At 38.8% G+C, this 20,141-nt stretch overlaps 1 protein-coding gene across 1 annotated transcript; it reads right to left on the reverse strand.

Moving 5' to 3' along the window:
* Positions 1-7,864: 7,864 nt before the first annotated feature.
* LOC130905050 (fructose-1,6-bisphosphatase 1-like) lies at positions 7,865-19,906 on the reverse strand. Its single transcript, XM_057818052.1, has 8 exons — positions 19,708-19,906; positions 16,715-16,877; positions 13,988-14,080; positions 13,783-13,923; positions 13,552-13,689; positions 10,305-10,424; positions 10,026-10,215; positions 7,865-8,034 (listed from the first exon to the last, which is right to left on the reverse strand). Exons 1-7 carry the CDS (start codon positions 19,875-19,877, stop codon positions 10,027-10,029), a joined length of 1,014 nt encoding a protein of 337 aa, XP_057674035.1. The 5' UTR covers positions 19,878-19,906; the 3' UTR covers positions 7,865-8,034; position 10,026.
* Positions 19,907-20,141: the final 235 nt, after the last annotated feature.

The following is a 20,141-nucleotide window of genomic DNA, read 5'->3' on the forward strand; positions in this document are numbered from 1 at the left end:
GATTGCGTGCGTCTGCGAGTGTATGTGCGCAACTTTTACGGCAACACTCCTGCACTCAGATTGGACCTCAACGATCAGACGTCACGGTGGGCGTTGCACAAACTTTGTGCAGCAATCAGCAGTGCTTTACTAACTGCCAAGTGGGTGAAAGTGGCTAGAATTTCTTGACGGAACTCCCCGACGTGAAGGTCGCCACTGAGCTAGAAATTTTGGTAATTTATTTATTTTCATTTTCATTTTTTTTTTTTTTTCATCAAACCTCCTAAAACTACTAATATGCAGATAAAAATGTTTTGGCACAGTTATTTCAATAGCACATACAAAAACTGATTTTCACTCAAAATTGTATTTTTTCAATGATTTGCAAAATAAAAGTTAACAAAAACAGCAATAACGGCTACCTCTATCTCCTAATTTTTATTTTTCCTCATTTCCTCAAATCTCAATTTTAACTATACTTAAGAACAAAGGATGTATATTAAAATTGAAGTTAATGTAAACATTTTAACTTTTTTTTTTTTTTTTTTTTAAATAATAAAGATAGGGTTTAGTAACAAACATTCAGAAAAATAAGTACAAATGACTTATATTATGCAGAGTGAAATAGAATATATTTTGAAGATCGCGCAAACATTGATTTTAATTTTTAAATCATAAGGAAATGAATAAGTAGCCTAACATAAATGAATATAAGTCCAAAGTGCACATTGACATCTAAGATGTTCTGCACCTCCCCATCAGAGCAAATAAAACTAAATATGATAAATAAGCCTCCTAAACTCTTTCCTTGCTCTTAAAGATTTCATCCATTTTCTGTTGCATTGCCCTTTTTTTGTCGCATCAATTCAACATTTTTTGTTGTTGTTGCTGTTCCAGAAAACATGCATATTTGAACCAATCAGAGCTAACTATCTCTGCTGATCACATGTCAGTATGTCAGTCAATTGAACGGATAAATGAGTCCAGACGTTTTGCTTTGCTGCGTTCATCCGCACATTGACGTGACTCATCGTCAGACTCATAACTGCAGCAGCTGGGGAAACCTCCATGCCGTCCGTGGAATAAAATAAATGATAAATATCGGTGGAAACTGATTAAGCTACACAAGCACTTTATCATGCTTGTTGTTAACATTTTTGTATGTAAATCTGATGTTGGTAGATTGTTTCCTTCTTAAAGATGAAATGCATGTGTGACAGCTTAGTTTTTTTGTTTTGTTTTTTACATAGCGTTTTGGCAGTTGCTGTCATATTTTCGGATTTAAAGCACCGTGTCAGCATTCTGGCCATGAATCTTATACCGGAACTGCGTTCCTGAACGTTCTGGCCCACTTTCACCCCTGCTCATGACGTAAATGCTTAATAACGTCTAAATTTCACATTCATTTCCAATGGAATTTACATTGTTTTGACACCCATGTACACTGATGCCATTGACGGCCATGTATGTCGATTCTATATTGAAACTAATGTACATGCATTCCATTGACGCAATGTAACATAGGTGGAGTTTGACTTTTGGGGCGGGGGGGGGGGGGGGTACAACATGTTGATGACCCCGAAACGCAGTGTCAGCTATAAAATTAACTTACAAGAATATTCATAATAATAAGTTGACAATGAGCGTTTTTTGTTTCTCATCATTCTTGGGGGAATTCTAAATCAGGCTGCTTAGGCAATACTTTTCGCCAAGATTGTCATCCATTGAATATGGTACGCCCGCCGGTGTCGTGCCAATGTAGCTACCCCAGTCGAAAAATTGTATCCCTTGGGCGGAGCCGTATGGAGGTAGATTTGTGTCTTTATTAGTCAACCCAAAAAAATGTCGCTTCAATTAAATAAAAAAAAGTGTTTGAATGCAAAAATAAATTGGAACTCAAAAAACTCCCCCAAAAAATGCATGTGAAAGCTTTTTTTTTTTTTTTTTTCTAGATTGAAGTCAAGTTTTTTTGATTAAAGCAACTTTTTTGATTGAAGTAATGTTGATTTGTTTTTGGGCCACATTTTGGCTAGGAAATTTTTGTTGTTATTATTCAGTCAAAAAATAAGTTGCTTCAAAAAAATATAGATTTTAAAAAAGAAAATCAATCAAAAAAAGAAAAATTTCAATCATAGAAAAAGTGTTTGAATGCGAAAAATTATTTGAGATTGAAAAATTTGCATTTGAACACTTAATTTTTCATTGAAAAAGTTTTATTTGATTGAAGCAATCCTTTTTGTGTTTCGGCCATATTATGATTAGGACATTTGTGTCTAAATCATTCAATCTCCCCCAAAAAGTTGCTTCAATCAAAAAAAATATTTTTGGTCAAAGAAGAAAAACATATTTTTTAAATATTTTTTTCTTTTTTTTTTTTTTTTTATTATATGCAAAGCAACTGAAAGTCTAAGGTGCTCGAAAAATAATTTTGACCCATTATATAAATATATTTTTTTGTTCATTTCATTCATTTTTGCTGCAGTTTTATTGCTTTTCAACTTTTATTTATATAGGAAAGTCAATTACATGCAATCACACTTTTCGGACACCGGGGGGGGTTTGGCCCCTGTGGCCCTCCCCATAAAAGCCGCTTATGATATGTAAGTCCATACCATTGACGATCATGTACGTCCAAATTTCCTATTCATTTCCAATGGCATTTACATTGCATTGAACTGATATCACCAGGACGTCCCAACAATGTCCCCCAAATCAACAGGAACTGACCTGATATCAATAGGACATGTCCCCAAATTGTCCCCAAATCAACAGGATGTGACTCGATATCAACTGGACATGTCCACGAATTGTCCCCAAATCAGCAGGAAGTGGCCAAATATCAAAAGTATACGTGTCCCTCAAATATCCCCAAATCAACAGGATGTGACCTGCTATAGACCCTACCCACGTGACGTCACAACTCCTTCCTCCTGACTGGTGCCGCCCATTTGTCCGTCAACACATCATGTTTCCCTGTTACGGCTACGTACATTCCTCCTATTTACGACGTGTTTCTCTGCTCGTTAACATTAATAATCAAAATGGTGAAGTCGTGTGTGGCGGTCGGTTGCAAAAACAGAAGATAGACGGAGAGACTTGAAGTTTTACCGTATTCCGAGAGACCCGGAGAGCGACATGGGCTGCTGCAATTCGACGAGAAAACTGGGCTCCAAACGACTACCACAGATTATGTAGTAGTCATTTTATATCTGGTAAGATGCATTTAATATATATTTAGAGGGTTTTGGGCTGACAACCACAATTAAGATCATTGCTAGGCTAATCGCCGACAACATACACGTATGTATGTCGTGAGAGTGCTATCGCTAAACCATATAAACATTAAAAGCCCTAACTCCATTGACAAACGACATGAAATACATTAGACTTGACAGTGGATGTTAGCAATAACAAAAGATTTTGAATTGAAAATTTCGTAACTCACCTTTCTAAGCACAAGATAGATTCCTGCCGAATTTTCGTGGACGAGGACCTGTTTCACCCAACCAGCAACCAGCATTTAAGCCAGCGGGCTTTTGCTATGCAAGTTAGCCAATTGTTCTTTTGTTGTACGTAGATCCTCATTTATTTTTTTATTTTAATACTGTTTGAAGCTCAGGCATTTTAATTCATTTTTTAATGATAGTGCAATTTTGCATCTTTTTGAGAAACACTCTGGAATTTTGTATTCACATTTAAGGCTCTTTTGAAAGTGCAATCTTAGCAAGCCTTTGTTTTACATCTCCCAAAATTTTATTCTGCAACAGATCAAATGTTTCTAAACCGATTATTTGCTTATTCGAAATAACTAGTCCTAGCATGTCGCCTTTTGGCTATCTTACGTAGAAAAATAAAAATAAGAGTCAGCATAAAGTCAAGATCACACACAAATTCCCCTCAACGTCGTCTTTGGAGGTTTTAGAGGCGCTGTGGCTGGGAAAGTACCAAAAGCTTTCACATGAGATCTGTGAAAATCTATACTCTATTTGAATTAGGAAGGCTGGCAGCAGATGATCGTATTTCACTGCTAGTGACATCGATAGACGTCCAATCCATTTGAACTAGTAGGACACCCAACTGATTTGGGGGGAGAGAAACCCACCAATTTGTTTACAAAATGCATAATATTGCTCTTGCTTTACCACTTTTAGAGGAGGCAGAATATACCACACACAGTGTGTCTGAGAGGGAAAATAAACTGGGTGGCTTTTGCTTTTCCTGCAATATCTGAATATCAATTCAGTAACCTATAATCATATCCAAAAAGTGGCAATAAACAGGCGCGGCCGTCCTGCGTTGAGTGAAGACACTTGGTAAAAAGATGGTGTAAAAGTACTCAAACATTGTACTTAAAAAGTACTGAAGAAAAGTACTGAATAAACTCTTTAACATGAAATAAAGAATTTTACACGTTAATGCCAACGCATACAGTAAACTTGCCTTATGAAAGCCTGTTTAGCTTGATGCTAACAAACAACACAAAATGGGAACAAGAAATGAAAATGTAGATAAGCATTTGAGTGTTTTCATACTATTTATGTTATATATCCTTTGCGAGGAACAATTAAGTGGCATAAAGCGCATTGAATTGAAGCAGAAAAGGTGAAAACTTTTTAAATCTAATGCATTAAGTCATTTTTAGATATTTTTATTCAAAAGGGGGGGCTGGTTAACCTCAAATTGCCCAATAAAAGAAGTGTTAATATCTCAAAAATGATAGCAGCACAAACGAAATGTTTTCAGCACAAACGAGCACAAACCTAGCACAAACGAATGACATTTTTCTATAAATTTGCTTATGTTGGGGTCCGACTTCACGGAGGCGATTTGATCGTACACCTAAAATGTAAATTAAGAAGGTTTTGAGTCACGATAAGTAAAACTTTCATGTCAAGGCAGCTGTAGCTTAAAAAATCTACTTTAGTACAGAAATTATAACTATAGACCCTACTCACCTACGTCACAAAATGGGCGTGTCGCTGTTTCTGACCGCCATATTGTACCTATTTTTTAGACCTATTCTCATTGTTTTCAATTAGTCGTGCAAGTTATAGAGCAATTCATGGAAGCCCCGGTGTTATCTGACGCTGTAAACTCATTGGATGCGTTGCATAAAAGGCAGTACGTGGAAAAGCTTCAGTTTATCCCTTCGCCAGATCCGTATTTGATGCCAAAATCGATGTTTTTCGACCTGCTGCCTTCGCCATCTTTGCCTGACACTGATATTTACAACTATCTTGTCCACACAAAATCAGCCTATTCTCACGAAAGTTTGAAAAACTTTAAGAGCTTGGAGGCTTATAAATGCTACGTTGCTGGTTGGGTGAAACAGGTCCTCGTACACGAAAATTCGGCAGGAATCTTGTGCTCAGAAGGTGAGTTACGAAATTTTCAATTCAAAATCTTTTGTTCTTGCTAACATCCACTGTCAAGTCTAATAATGTATTTCATGTCATTTGTCAATAGAGCCAGGGCTTTTAATGTTTAGATGGTTTAGCGATAGCACTCTCACTACATACGTATATAATATGTAATAAATATGAAGTGCGATAGCACTACTCCAGATTGTCCCTAGTTGAATTTATTTTTTGGCTTTTGACCTCAATAGTGAAATTGTAAATTAATTGTATGACAACTGTCTGATTATCCCCTTATAATTATATATTTTCAGGTAGTTCATTCACAACGTCTGAGTGTATGTTGTTGGCGATTAGCCTAGCAATGATCTTAATTGTGGTTGTCAGCCCAAAACCCTCTAAATATATATTAAATGCATCTTACCAGATATAAAATGACTACTACATAATCTGTGGTAGTCGTTTGGAGCCCAGTTTTCTCATCGAATTGCAGCAGCCCATGTCTCTCTCCTCTCCGGGTCTCTCGGAATACGGTAAAACTTCAAGTCTCTCCGTCTATCTTCTGTTTTTGCGACCGACCGCCACACACGACTTCACCATTTTGATTATTAATGTTAACGAGCAGAAAAACACACCATAATAGGAGGAATTTACGAAGCGCTAATGCATTAACATGACGAGTATACGGACAACATGGCGCGGGGGCGTGGCTGTGACGTCACGTGAGTAGGGTTTATAAGATGCAATTTCCAGAAATTGCGAAAGGAGCTTTGAAGTTGTAGTGGTAAAACCTATGACACGCCCAGCTGATTTTGTTTTGTTTTTTTGAGTCACTTCTTGTTGATTGGGGGGCATTACGAAGTCACTTCCTGTTGATATTTTGACCTACATGGGTGTAAATGGCATCGACTTACAAATGCGTCAGTGGAATCGAAGTACTTTGGCATCAATATACGGCTGTCAATGGCATCAATGTTCAGAGCCATCAATGGCAAGGACGTACATGGCCGTCAATGGCATGGATGTGCATGGCTGTCAATTGCATGGTGAGTTGAATGTCAGAGGGCTGCAATGGTAAGTTGTTGTTTTTTTGTCAAAAATCACAACCACACAGGTTTTTCTGCCATTTAAAATGAAAGTGAAATTTTGGCCATACTGTAAATGGAACGACGTACATGGCTGTCACTGGCAACCCATCAGAAATGAATAGGAAATCATACTCCCCGGGGGAGCTCTGTCAAAGAGCGGTGGGACGGGCAGCAGGGTAGAAATTCCATGCAGCGGTCCCACTGCCCCAAGTCGAGCTCTCCTATTTTAATTTATACATTGCACTACCCTCCCCACACAATCCCATCACGGTTGCCGACGGGCTTACACTTACAAGGGATTCACACGATTACTGGTTTCTAGATCACAGAGCTGATTTGTGTACACTCCACCCTTCCCAATCACTTATCCAATAGACCTCCCTCCCCCCTCCCCTTCTTTCCCTGGTCAACAAGCCCCCCACATGGTGTCAACCGGAAATGCATCTAGCTGACGATAGCACCAACATATTCATAGTTTGTGTAGGCGGTCAATGTACAGTGGGGAGAACAAGTATTTGATACACAGTCAATGGGAAAACCCATTGGCAGTTTATCAAATACTTGTTCTCCCCACTGTATATCTTGTTGTTTGTTTCTTTTTCTCCTGTTTCCCAATGGCACCACCAGGGGGTGGCCGCGCCCCCCCCCCCCCCCCCATAAATTTGTAAATTAGATTGTTGTAGCATCAGTTATGCATTTCATCCCAAATGCACAGCCAGGCAAGCCGCTGCTCCTCACCTTCACAGTAGTCCCCCCGCCCCCACTGTTGTTGTGCGCTCCAACAGCAACGGTTTAGTGCAGGGGTGTCCAAACTTTTTGCAAAGGGGGCCAGATTTGCTGTGATAAAAATGTGGTGGTCCAACCTTGGCTGACGTCCTTTACGCAGAACAATATAAGCAAATTTTAGCAAGCCATTCTGTGTGTCACATTTGCCTTATTATTTTTTTTAAAAACTGTTCAAACCAACCGGACACTTAAGACTTCTATTCTCCGTGTCAAACACGTGAACAGGACAGGTATTTAAAAAAAAAAAATTTTTTTTAAAGAAATGAGTAGGAAAGTTTTTGGCGGATTTGGGGGGAACCGTACATTTTTGGCAACTTCTGTATACAACTTTTATGCCCCTTACCGTCCTGAAATTTTTGATGTGTGATTAATGTGCATTAGATAAGGTAGTTAGCCATTCAGATGGTTTGCCTGTTCCCGACTGACTCGAGCGCACTTCACACATCTGCAAGCGCTCGACTGCCAAATTGGAAGAAAAATTCCATGGAGAGGGAAAGTTAGCGCTAGCGGCTCCAAGTTTCCAAGGCTTTTAGAGGCTGTGATGTGATTTCAAAACCTCAATTTAACGTCACATATTCGGCGAGCATGTTTTCAAGGGTGGGAAAAAAAATCAGTCAGGGTTTTGGGATTCACAATTTCAAGTCCAGTTGCAAATTTACTTGTATGAGAACGCTTTATTTGGCTTTTTCTAAACAAAAGTGACAAGAGACGCAAATGAAAAGATCCGTCGTCATTGGAATTTGCATGTCCTCGGGGGTTTTCGGGTTGCGGTTTCTGTGCGGTCGAAAGGAACGAGCTGAAGAATCAGACAGGTTCTGTTTCATCTGAAAAAAATTAAAAAAGCATATCAAGTCCAATGAACACAGTCATAAGTTTTAGCCAAGCATTCTCCAAATTTGTAGTATTAACTCACTGGCTGTCATTGAAATACCTAATAAGCTCTTAAATTGAACATTGATCGATCGTTGAGTTGGCTTTCACTGTGATAAACTCAAAGACAAGCTGCGTTCTAACGCCGGATTTAGGAAGAAATAGGACAAAGGTTTTACTGCATACAAGCAGGAAGAAGTGTCTCAAGAGTGATTTGGTTGAGGATTCAAGGTTATTACTATATTAAATTCACTATGCATGCAGTTTGAAATGTTCTTTGGCTTGAAAATTTTTTGTAAAATGAACGATAACTGTCTGTTTTTTGCCTTTAACCAAGACTGTTTTACGGTCAAATCTATACAAATTGAGCCATTTAAGCATTTATTTACAAGAATTTTCAACTTAAAAAGCTCTTTGTTTCATGACGGCCGCCACGCTGGATTACACAGTACTGTAACTTTGGCTTGAAATATTTACGTAAAATGACTGATAACTGCCTGTTTTTTGCTTTATCTATGAATCAGGACTGTTTTACGTTCATATCTATAAAAATTGCGCTATTTAAGCATTTATTTACAAGAATTTTCAACTTAAAAAGCTCTTTGTTTCATGACGGCAGCCATGTTGGATTACACAATACTGTAATTTTGACTTGAAATATTTACGTAAAATGAACAATACCTAACCAGTTTTTTGCTTTTAACCACGAATCAAGACTGTTTTACGTTCATATCTATAGAAATTGCGCCATTTAAGCATTTACTTACGAGAACAACTTAAAAAGCTCTGTTTCGTGATGGCCGCCTTGCTGGATTACACAATACTGTAACTTCAGCGTGAAATATTTACATAAAATGAACAGTAACTGCCCGTATTTTGCTTTTAACCAAATATCGAGACTGATTTACGTTCATATCTATAGAAATTAACCGTTTTAAGCATTTATTTACAATAATTTTCGACTTAAAACGCTCTTTGTTTTGTGACGGCCACCATGTTGGATTTTGTGGGAAAAAAATTTAAGTTGCTATTTCTGGCAAAAATTTCTATATGTTAAATATTCCTATTGATCCCGAAATTATAGGCAATTATCTTTGCATTTGGTCATTTTTGTCCTTCTAGATTAACATCTGAGAATTTTATAGCCATTTTAAATTTTGTTATACATGTACGTATGTAGGATCTCATTATGGAACGACTTTGAATTTTTTGATGGCGCTGCTCATGGAGACTCATATATGCCTAAGGGAGGTGCTTGTTTTGGTTTTAGGTCACTAGTGGCTTTGGTTTTGAAAATATTTGAAGTTTTTTAATATAGGCCCCCTACGGATCGGCCTCGAGCCCTGTCTCCTGTCAACTGATAGTGAAGTCCATGTCTAATGACAAAATTTAATTGTTTGGCTGCCATTGACGGTGATACACGTCCAATCCACTTGTACTTTGAATTATTATTTAGTCCTTTTTAACTGAAATTGCGATTAATCGCATTGTTTAATGATAAAGTAATTATGAGATTAATTGCCATTACTGTATTTTCTGCACTATTAGGCGCACCTAAAGCCTTCGGTTTTCTCAAGAGCCGATAATTCACCTTATAATACGATGCCCTTAATGATCATGTCTAGCTTTCTAGCGCTACGCTAGCTAGTACATGTTGACAAGATGACAGAGCAGTTACACGGCAACTAGAGAATAGCGCGTCTATGGCTAGCATGCTAGCAAAACCTCATTCTGGGTGTGACATCATCTTCTATTTGGAGTTTTTTTAGTGGGCGGAGCCAAGGCAGCTGAGAAATTAAGACTAATTAGCCTCTAATTTCATTACTAATCCTTTTCAGTCAGTTTTTTTCCTTATGGATTTGTGTCTTTTATCATTTTAAAGTCACTTGCTGTTTAATTTCATAGCACATTTATCAAAGTCTTGTGAATGCTTTTCCCACCTCACCTCATTTGTGATGCTTCTTATAGATGGCGAGGTACTCCGTCACATCATCAGGTGAGCCCAGCACCACGGGGACCCTCTGGTGGATGTTAGTAGGCTGGATATCCAGAACGTTGCAGGCCCCCGTTGTGGCCATGCCGCCCGCCTGCTCCATGATGAAGGCCATGGGGTTGCACTCATAAAGCAACCGCAGCTGAGAGAAGGCAGAGTTGGGAAACGGGCTTCACGCGGATCTTTTATTGGCGCAAGTAGTCACTGCACTTTACCAACTCACGTGCTCACCTTCCCCTTTGGACTCTTCACATTGGCGGGATACAAAAAGATGCCGCCGTACACCAGCGTGCGATGGACGTCAGCCACCATGGAGCCGACGTAGCGGCTGCCATATGGAGCGGAGCCATCCTGGAAACATAACAATTGCAATACTGGAAATTGGCAGTCTAAGTGGCTGTGCATCGTAACTAGAGTTGTTCCGATCATGTTTTTTTTCTCCCGATCCGATCCCGATCGTTTTAGTTCGAGTATCTGCCGATCCCGATATTTCCCGATCAGATTGCTTTTTTTTTTGCTCCCGATTCAATTCCAATCATTCCCGACAATTTTTCCCGATCATATACATTTTGGCAATGCATTAAGAAAAAAAATGAATAAAACTCGGACAATTATACACATTCAACATACAGTACATAAGTACTGTATTTGTTTATCATGACAATAAATCCTCAAGATGGCCTTTACATTATTAACATTCTTTCTGTGAGAGGGGTCCACGGATAGAAAGACTTGTAATTCTTAAAGAATAAATGTGACGTTGTATATTGTGACTAAATATTGCCATCTAGTGTATTTGTTGAGCTTTCAGTGAATGATACTGTAGCCATTTAACTGTTCTGCCCAAAAGCATGATGGGAAGTGCAACCATGACTGTGCGTAGTGACACCAATTGATATATCTTCTCTGCGTTTAGAAATAACATATGGTGTTAAGAAAAAGATCAACTACTACTTGTCTTCCCCACATTGCTTCCCACGATATTTTTAATTGTTGAGAGGGATTTTAAGGCTTTAGCCAATTAAATAAAGGCACCAAAGACTGCCTAAATTCACTCTATTCATTTTACACTGCCTTTTAGCTCTATATATAGGTAAAACGGCGCCTTTATAGATCAAACGTGACAATGTGTGAGTGGGTCGTGCAGCGCATGCGTTAATTGCATTAAATATTTTACCGTGATTAATTTTTAAAAAATTAATTACCGCCGTTAACGCGATATATTTGACAGTCCTACTTTAAGCCAAAACTAAAGACTCTGGATGAGTGTAAGACATTTTGTCTGTAACGTGAAATACAATTAGAAAACGATTTAATTAAAATATATATATATATTAAAAAAAGGCATGTCCGATATTTTTTTGCCGATTCCGATACTTTGAAAATGACGTGATCGGTCGATCGGGACATCTTTAATCGTAACTATATATGAGCCTTTCCATCGATGTTCAGTGGTTTTGACAATGTTTCAAAAATTGCAAAGATATTTGAAAACCGATTAAAATTAAAAAGTGGATTTAGCGACTGAAATTTTTTAACACAGATGAAAGCTGCTCAAAAATGGGAAACTTTAGGATTTTATTTGATTTCTGAATCCTTGCAATAGGTCTGCTCCCAAAAACATCCTCAAACCAAAATAATGGAAGAAAAACTTCAAGTGTAAGTTTCGGAGGTGAGAGTTTATTCATTAATCATTTTTTTAAATAAAAAATGCATACATTGCATCCCTGGTTGACTAGGTGCCGTAGGCAAAATATAGCTAGGAGTCCTGAAATGACAATTTATTTTATTAAATATTATTTTTGTTTGTTGTATATTATGTTTATTACTTACAGTGCTTCAAAGACGCCACGCAATTGAAACGACTGGTGTGATCATAGAACGTCCGACTGCAAGCTTGTGTGTGGTCATGTGACTGTATTGTTACATCTGATTGATGTAACAGGTGTCATGTGATTATTATTGCGATGTCTCAATGGTTACACCTGTTGAGCCACTTTGGGCAAAAATCAAGTTAAATCTAATAATCTAATATAAAATGAAAAATGTAACAAATCTAGTGTAGCCCAAAGTAGCGGAGTAAGAGTAGCGTTTTTTTCTTCACAAATGTACTCAAGTAATAGTAAAAAGTATGGTGTGGTAAAACCAGTCTTATAATTAAGAGTTTTTTTTCTCAAAAAGTGAATCAATTAAATGTAGCGGAGTAAATGTAACCCACCTCTGCTGATACTCCTGCTGTATTGACAGCAGCAGACTTGCGACATTCATTAATCAATAGCGCTAGCTGGTAACACATTTCACTGTCGACAAGAGCGCAAGAGGAACAAAACAAGAGCAACAAAAGAATTATGATCTTACTCACTAGATTCAGACCAGTGGTCATTTTGAAGATAATAAATATATTTTTTTTATATGTAGCATATTGAAATGTACTTGATATGTTTGAAAACGCTCGGGTGTAGTAGCATGAGTATTGTTTTTCCTGAGTATTTTTCCCCTCAAAGCAATTTGGTGCCCCCTCCACAATATGGTGCCCTAGGCAATTGCCTAGCTCGCCAATTCTGGTATGAATAGCACCTAGGGGTCAACTTATCTCATTTTGACTCTGTGCAAATAGTATGGAACGGCTCTCACATGATTAGCATGTTTAATGAATTTGTCTACCGTAATTTTCAGACTATAATGCGCACCTGACTAAGCCGCCACCTGCCAAACTTGACACAAAAACAGCATTTGTTCATCGATAAGCCGCATTGGACTATAAGCTGTAGCTGTCCTCAGTGTATTATGTGATATTTACGCCAAAAGATATTAACCGATAACACTTTATTTGACAGCAGCATTATATTACTGTCGAAAGACCAAATGAATCACCATGAAGCTTTGAACCAGTTGGCTGAAAAGCTTCCTTGTTTCAGGAAGCTTCATTTGGCCAACATTACTGCCTTGAGGGAGACAGTAAACCTCTGCTGCCACCTGCCGTCAACGCTGTTGTCGTTCAACATGCCTCCTAGCATACATTGCAGCGCTACAAATGTAAATAACAATCAAAATTCATGGTCTATGGTAATTATTTCTTCAGTTGCTGTACCAGTTGTTTCATTAATTGCTAGTAATGGTATTTGGTAACACTTTATATGATAGTGGCTCAATAAGACTCATTAGAAAATCATATCTAGCAAATCATCTCACTTTTGAATGGATGTAAAAGATCCGAGCTGGACATACACTAAATGGAGTTTGTGACATAATTTGCCGGATGACACTTAATGATATCTGTCATAAGCATTCAGTAATGCCCATGATAGTGTCATGTCATAATTATGACCGTCCTAATATTATTATTATTACTATTACTATAAAGTGTTACCTATTAACCCCAAAATATCAACAAATAAGCCATACTGGACTATAAGCCGCAGGATTCAAAATGAAGGAAAAAAGTAACAGTTTATAGTCCAAAAATTACGGTAATTACCTCTGGGTACTTTTTCTTCTGGATGTATTCCGTCACATCAGGGTAAAAATGCTGCGCATATCCCTCGTTCAAGCTGTAGATTTTCCCCTTTTTCTTGATCTTCACATCTCGGTCCACCAGGATGAACTCCCCGATGGCCTGAAAAAGAAATTAAAGTCTGTGTAGTTTTCTTTGTTTTTTTTAAAAGATGACAAAATACAGCAATCACGGCTATGCAAGTGGATGCATTACAGGGTCGAGCATGAAGCAGTTCACTCCTTGTCCGGTAGACAAAACCATCATGGTGGCGCTACCATACAGAGCATAACCAGCAGCTACCAGGTTCCTCCCCGGCTGAAGGGCGTCTTTCTCACTTGGTTCATTGTCTGTAGTCTGCGGAGGATACAGAAGTCACATTGAAAAAACTCAAATCAAGCATTTTACGTCCAAAACTCACCTTCCTGTAGATGGCAAAGATGGTACCGATGGATACAAGACAGTCGATGTTTGAAGAACCGTCCAGCGGGTCAAAGCACACGATGTATTTGCCCTGAAAGAAATAGCTTCATGACTTTTCTTTGGTTTGGCTAATAAGGTTGGGTGCAGTGGAAATGTTGTAAGTTTTGACTTGCTGTCAGGTAAATTAATTAAAAGCAAGAGGTCAGAAAGGGTAGGTGATTGGCGAAAGGGACTCTGACACAAGGGCGTAGGTTTGCATAGGGACGATAGGGACAAAACACAACCAACTTTTCAGGATGCTCAAATTGTCCCCACCAACTTTTAAGCAACCTTAGTTGCATTTTATAATGAGTTCGGTTACAGTGGGGCAAATATAAGTATTTAGTCAACCACTAATTGTGCAAGTTCTCCCTCTTGAAAATATTATGGAGGCCTGTAATTGTCAACATGGTTAAACCTCAACCATGAGAGACAGAATGTGGAGAAAAAAAACAGATAACCACATTGTTTGATTTTTAAAGAACTTATTTCCAAATTATAGTGGAAAATAAGTATTTGCTCTCCTACAAACAAGCAAGATTTCTGGCTGTCAAAGAGGTCTAACTTCTTCTAACTAGGTCTAACGAGGCTCCCCTCGTCACCTGTATTAATGGCACCTGTTTTAACTCATTATCGGGCACCTGTCCACAATCTCAGTCAGTCACACTCCAAACACCACTATGGCCAAGACCAAAGAGCTGTCGAAGGACACCAGAGACAAAATTGTAGACCTACACCAGGCTGGGAAGACTGAATCTGCAATAGGTAAAACGCTTGGTGTAAAGAAATCAACTTTGGGAGCAATTATTAGAAAATGGAAGACATACAAGACCACTGATAATCTCCCTCGATCTGGGGACCACAGTAACAAAGGCTACTATCAGTAACACAATGCGCCGCCAGGGACTCAAATCCTGCACTGCCAGACGTGTCCCCCTGCTGAAGCCAGTACACGTCCAGGCCCGTCTGCGGTTCGCTAGAGAGCATTTGGATGATCCAGAAGAGGACTGGGAGAATTTGTTATGGTCAGATGAAACCAAAATATAACTTTTTGATAGAATCACAGGCTCTCGTGTTTGAAGGAGAAAGAATACTGAATTGCATCCGAAGAACACCATAGCCTCTGTGAAGCATGGGGGTGGAAACATCATGCTTTGGGGCTGTTTTTCTGCAAAGGGACCAGGACGACTGATCTGTGTAAAGGAAAGAATGAATGGGGCCATGTATCGAGAGATTTTGAGTGAAAATCTCCTTCCGTCAGCAAGGCCATTGAAGATGAGACGTGGCTGGGTCTTTCAGCATGACAATGATCCCAAACACACAGCCAGGCCAACAAAGGAGTGGCTTCGTAAGAACCATTTCAAGGTCCAGGAGTGGCCTAGCCAGTCTCCAGATCTCAACCCCATAGAAAATCTGTGGAGGGAGTTGAAAGTCCGTGTTGCCCAACGACAGCCCCAAAACATCACTGCTCTAGAGGAGCTCTGCATGGAGGAATGGGCCAAAATACCAGCAACAGTGTGTGAAAAGTTTGTGAAGAGTTACAGAAAAAGTTTGGCCTCCGTTATTCCCAACAAAGGGTACATAACAAAGCAGTGAGATGAACTTTTGGTATTGACAAAATACTTATTTTCCACCATGATTTGCAAATAAATTCTTTAAAAATCAAACAATGTGATTTTCTGTTTTTTTTCCCCACATTCTGTCTCTCAGGGTTGAGGTTTACCCATGTTGACAATTACAGGCCTCTCTAATATTTCCAAGTGGGAGAACTTGCACAATTAGTGGTTGACTAAATACTTATTTGCCCCACTGTATATATATTATATAAAGACCGATTTTTTTTTTTTTTTATTGACATGGCCATGTTGTGTTGAAGAAAACGTATGCGGCGATCCGTTGCCGATCATTAGGGTACATGGCGTCACCATTTTGTTTCGGTAATACTTCACTCTAATTGGTCGAATGATTTCGTCTGTGTTAAATTCTGCTTTTTTCACTCTTCATAAAGCACATAAATTTAGTTTCTTGAACTCATTTGAGTCAACGTTTATTGCAACCCGGCAACTCGGACCATGACAAACGTAACACAACACAGACTTCCTGTGTCCGTCAACTATATTTGTCCCTCGAGAAACTCAAACCCAAATAACTATAGTTCCTCTTGTTACAGTCTACAGCGATGCGCTCTTTCCGTTTTCCGACTTCAGTCCTCACTTTTATTTTACCGTATCAATCCATGGAAGAAACATTTATTCATCATGATGAAACGATGAAAGTCACATCTGTTTTGTTTTCTCCTGGATTCTGGTAAGTTGGAGAAGTTGTCAGATCATATTATTAACGTGAATATTGTCAGTTTACGGTAATGTTTTGAACTACTACTACTGTGCTATGCTTGTGCTGTGTTTCACCAGTCAGTAAAATGACATTTCTGTATCTGTACACGAGCTCAGTTTTCTTGTATTCTTCTATTTATAGGTGCTAAAATTAGGGTGCGCGTGATAAACGGGTACAATAAATTTCCCTAGATTTTACAAGTAAATTTGGGGTGCGCGTTATACACGGGTGCGCCTTATATTCGGGAAATTACGGTATTCCGATCAGGCTTTAAATCCAAATAAAAGTGTTCATGTAAACATAGCCATTGTTTTATTCCACATTGAAGCCTGATTGAGTTCTCTCTTACGCTCTTGTCCGATTCGACCACGATGGCTTGTTCGTCTTCTTCAGACACCAACACACAGGAGGTGAAGGACGACTTGATCATGTTGATGACCAAGTCGTTGGACAAGACGTCCAGCTTCTTCACCTGGTCGCCCGTCACATTCGTGCTGCCGGCGATACCGTACCTACCCAGAAGAGAAGGAGAAGGACCTTTGAGTTTACTGATCTAGTAATTGTAAATCTGTGGACACTGATAAAGGTCTGTCCGTGCAAAACATTCCCCGGCGCCCCCACCGAGAGGCAGCTAGCATTCACCTTTGCCCGGGTTGAAGTACAACTCACAACTTGTGCTCGCATTGTGACAGGATTTTACTGAATTGGTACAAAAAAAGTTGATTTTTTTTTTGTGCAAATAATGCATTTTGATTAGAGGTTGACAGATATGGGATATTCTATGGCCGATGCTGATACCGATAAAAATAAATAAATAAAAAAATTCTGCCGATTCCCATTGTCTAAAGCCGATCTTGCATGCTGATATTTGAGGCCAGTATGCTTTGGCCACTGGCCACTAGGTGGTGCAAAATCACAATTAACAAAGGCCATCACCCAAACAGATGACATAATAGTTATTTTATGATATTGGCTACATATCAGTTTATATCGGCCGATCTTGAAAAAAGTCCAACTATCAGCCGGCCAATATATTGGTCGGCCTTTATGAGAAAGATCACCAACCAAACAGTGAACATAACAGTTATCCTATTACATCGGCTGATATCGGGCGATCTTGAAAAGAGTCCATATATTGGCCCGATATATTAACCGGCCAACATAGCTACGACCTTTAAAAAAAAGATGGGCACCCAAACAGTAAACATAAATTCTTCTGTTATATCGGCCATATATTGGCCAATGACCGATCTTGAAACAAAAAAGCCATTTATCGGCCCGATATATCGGCTGACCGATATATCGCCAATGACTTAGAGTGGACTGGCTGTGAATGCTCATTTTTCTTTCAATAAAATGCAATTAATCAATTAATCTTATAGTTTGTTTAAAGGTTAGTTGAGAGATTATTTGCTACTAATTTGTTATTTTGGATATATTGATAACACTAACTCATAGGATGAACTTGATGGTGATAAATGGCCAATCCAAATGGAGTAATCTTCATTCTTTTAAACTAAAAATGTGATTAATGTGATTGTTTTTTTAGGGGGGGGGGGGGGCATCTAGTGACAACATTAATTCCTTGGCTGCCATTGACGATGATACACATCCAATCCACTTGTACTGTGGTTAGTCCTTTTTGACTAAAAGTTCAAGTAATCACATTGTTTGATGGTAAAGTTATCATGAGATTATTTGCGATAATTTTATTCTTTTTGATTTGAGAAGTCTATCAACTCATTTGCTGATATTGACTGTGATAGACGTCTAATCCTTTTTGTCTGAGGGAGGCGAATGACTGCGTATTGACTCGTGTAGTGTACCCTTGTACACTACTTTTTTACACTACTTACTTTGGTAGACTACTTTTGTACACTCCCTTTGTACATTACTTTTGTACACTACTTTTTCACTACTTTTGTACACAAATTTTGTCCACTACCTTTGTCCACTACCTTTGTTCACTACTCTTGTGCGCTACCTTTGTTCACTACTCTTGTGCACTACATTTGTACACTAACTTTTGTACAGTACATTTGTACACTGCCCTTGTACACTTCTCTTGTACACTGCCCTTGTACACAACTCTTGTACACTACATTTGTACACTAACTTTGTACGCTACTTTTGTTCACTACATTTGTACACTTACTACTCTTGTACACTCTTGTTCACTACAGTTGTACACTACCTTTGTACACTACGTTTGTTCTCTACTTTTGTTACATAAAAAAAAAAAAAAAAAATCTTTACATAATTTATTAGAGTTGTCCGATATTACCGGGTAACCGATAAACGCGGCCATAAAAAACATTTTAAAGTGATATCAGATAATATTGATATTTGTTTTTCATTAATGGTTTTGGGCCACTGCATGTTGCCTTCAAAGTGAATGTAGAAGCCTTCTGCCTTTGTTCAAGGGCTGGTCACAGCCTAGCATAGCAGTTGTGCTAATTAACTAGTCGCATTATATATTGATAGAATAATTAGCTTCGTCTCTAAATTAAGATGCTTGAGATTTGTTGTGTGAGCACACCATTTGCATTCATGGTGCAAAAATTAAATAAACAATAAATGATTGAAAAATAATAAATTATAAACTCATTACGTACGTCATTCACTGTACCGAAGCTGTGTTCTTTTGTTGTTATTTTGAACTAGAAGCACTGTGGGAGCCATATGTAATATGGCAGTGCCTTTTTGGCACTTTACACTTGCACTTGACCCCCCCAACAAATAAACAAAAATCCTGGTTGCACTATTTTGATTTCAACAAAAATATAGTGGTGCAATATTGGAATTTTCCCCCTAACTTCAGTTGAAGTCGTTCCCTTATTTTTCACAGAATGTTTATCGGAAAATCTTGAAGTTGTTACATTTATCAGTACTTAAGTATCCGGTGGGGCATCACAATAGAATTAGTCCACAACTGCATATATCGGTCTCCGTTTGATATTGCTGTCGGATTTTTGGAGTTGGACAATATTGGGATATCAGTTATCGGTTATAAAGTTAATATCGGACAACTCCACTTACACTTTGTGTGTGCGAAACTATCTGCCGTCGGGCATGGGGATTAAATTAGTTTAAAGTAGCATTGAAACTCATCAAATGAGATTTGCTGATACCTGTAGAAACCCTGCCAATAGATTTTGACTGGGAGAGGCGAATGAAAGAACGTTCATTCGCCCCTCCCAGCCAAAATGGATTGAACGTTGAGCGCCGTCAATGGTAGCCAGTGAGTCATGTGGGCCGCGAGCCAAAATGAGTTTGGCACCCCATGAACTAGAACACAAAACATAAATGCAATTAAAAACAATTTGAAAAAAAGCTCCTCACAGATTAGCGATGCCGGCCTTTCTGACGGCGGTGGAAATTGCTTTGACGGCCGTGCAGATGGAGTTGAGCAGATTGGTGAGCTCACCGGTTCCGTGGGCCTTTCTGCCCTCCTCCAGGACAAACCTGGTGAGGGTCAGCACGTTGGTGTCGAAGGCTCCCTTCTCAGACATTTTCACCGACAGGTGCCTCCAGTGAAACGAAGCCGCAGTTAAAGGTGAGAGAGCCAATGGAAAGGGGCCAGATGGGGAGGTGTGCATGAACACTAGCCAATCACAAGTGAGTGTGCGTTCGAATGGGCAAAGTTCAAAAGATAATGAATATTCTCTCCCTTTGAGGTGTTTAAATTGAGTGGATTACTTTTGTTGCGATGATTAAATTAATGTAACTGAATTCTGACACGTTTGCACACATTCATGTTTATAACTTGAATGTTC

This window comes from Corythoichthys intestinalis, chromosome 17, assembly GCF_030265065.1.
Source record: "Corythoichthys intestinalis isolate RoL2023-P3 chromosome 17, ASM3026506v1, whole genome shotgun sequence".
In the NCBI taxonomy this organism is placed as follows: Eukaryota; Metazoa; Chordata; class Actinopteri; order Syngnathiformes; family Syngnathidae; genus Corythoichthys; species Corythoichthys intestinalis.

Bases quoted from the DNA above. Each gene is read 5' to 3' on its own strand.
- LOC130905050 (XM_057818052.1), bottom strand. From the start codon at position 19,877: ATGTCTGAGAAGGGAGCCTTCGACACCAACGTGCTGACCCTCACCAGG. The intron at 13,924-13,987 runs GTGAGTTTTGGA...TATCCTCCGCAG, and splicing joins TCTTTGCCATCTACAGGAAG to ACTACAGACAATGAACCAAG. The intron at 10,216-10,304 runs GTGAGCACGTGA...GCCTTCTCTCAG, and splicing joins TGAAGAGTCCAAAGGGGAAG to CTGCGGTTGCTTTATGAGTG.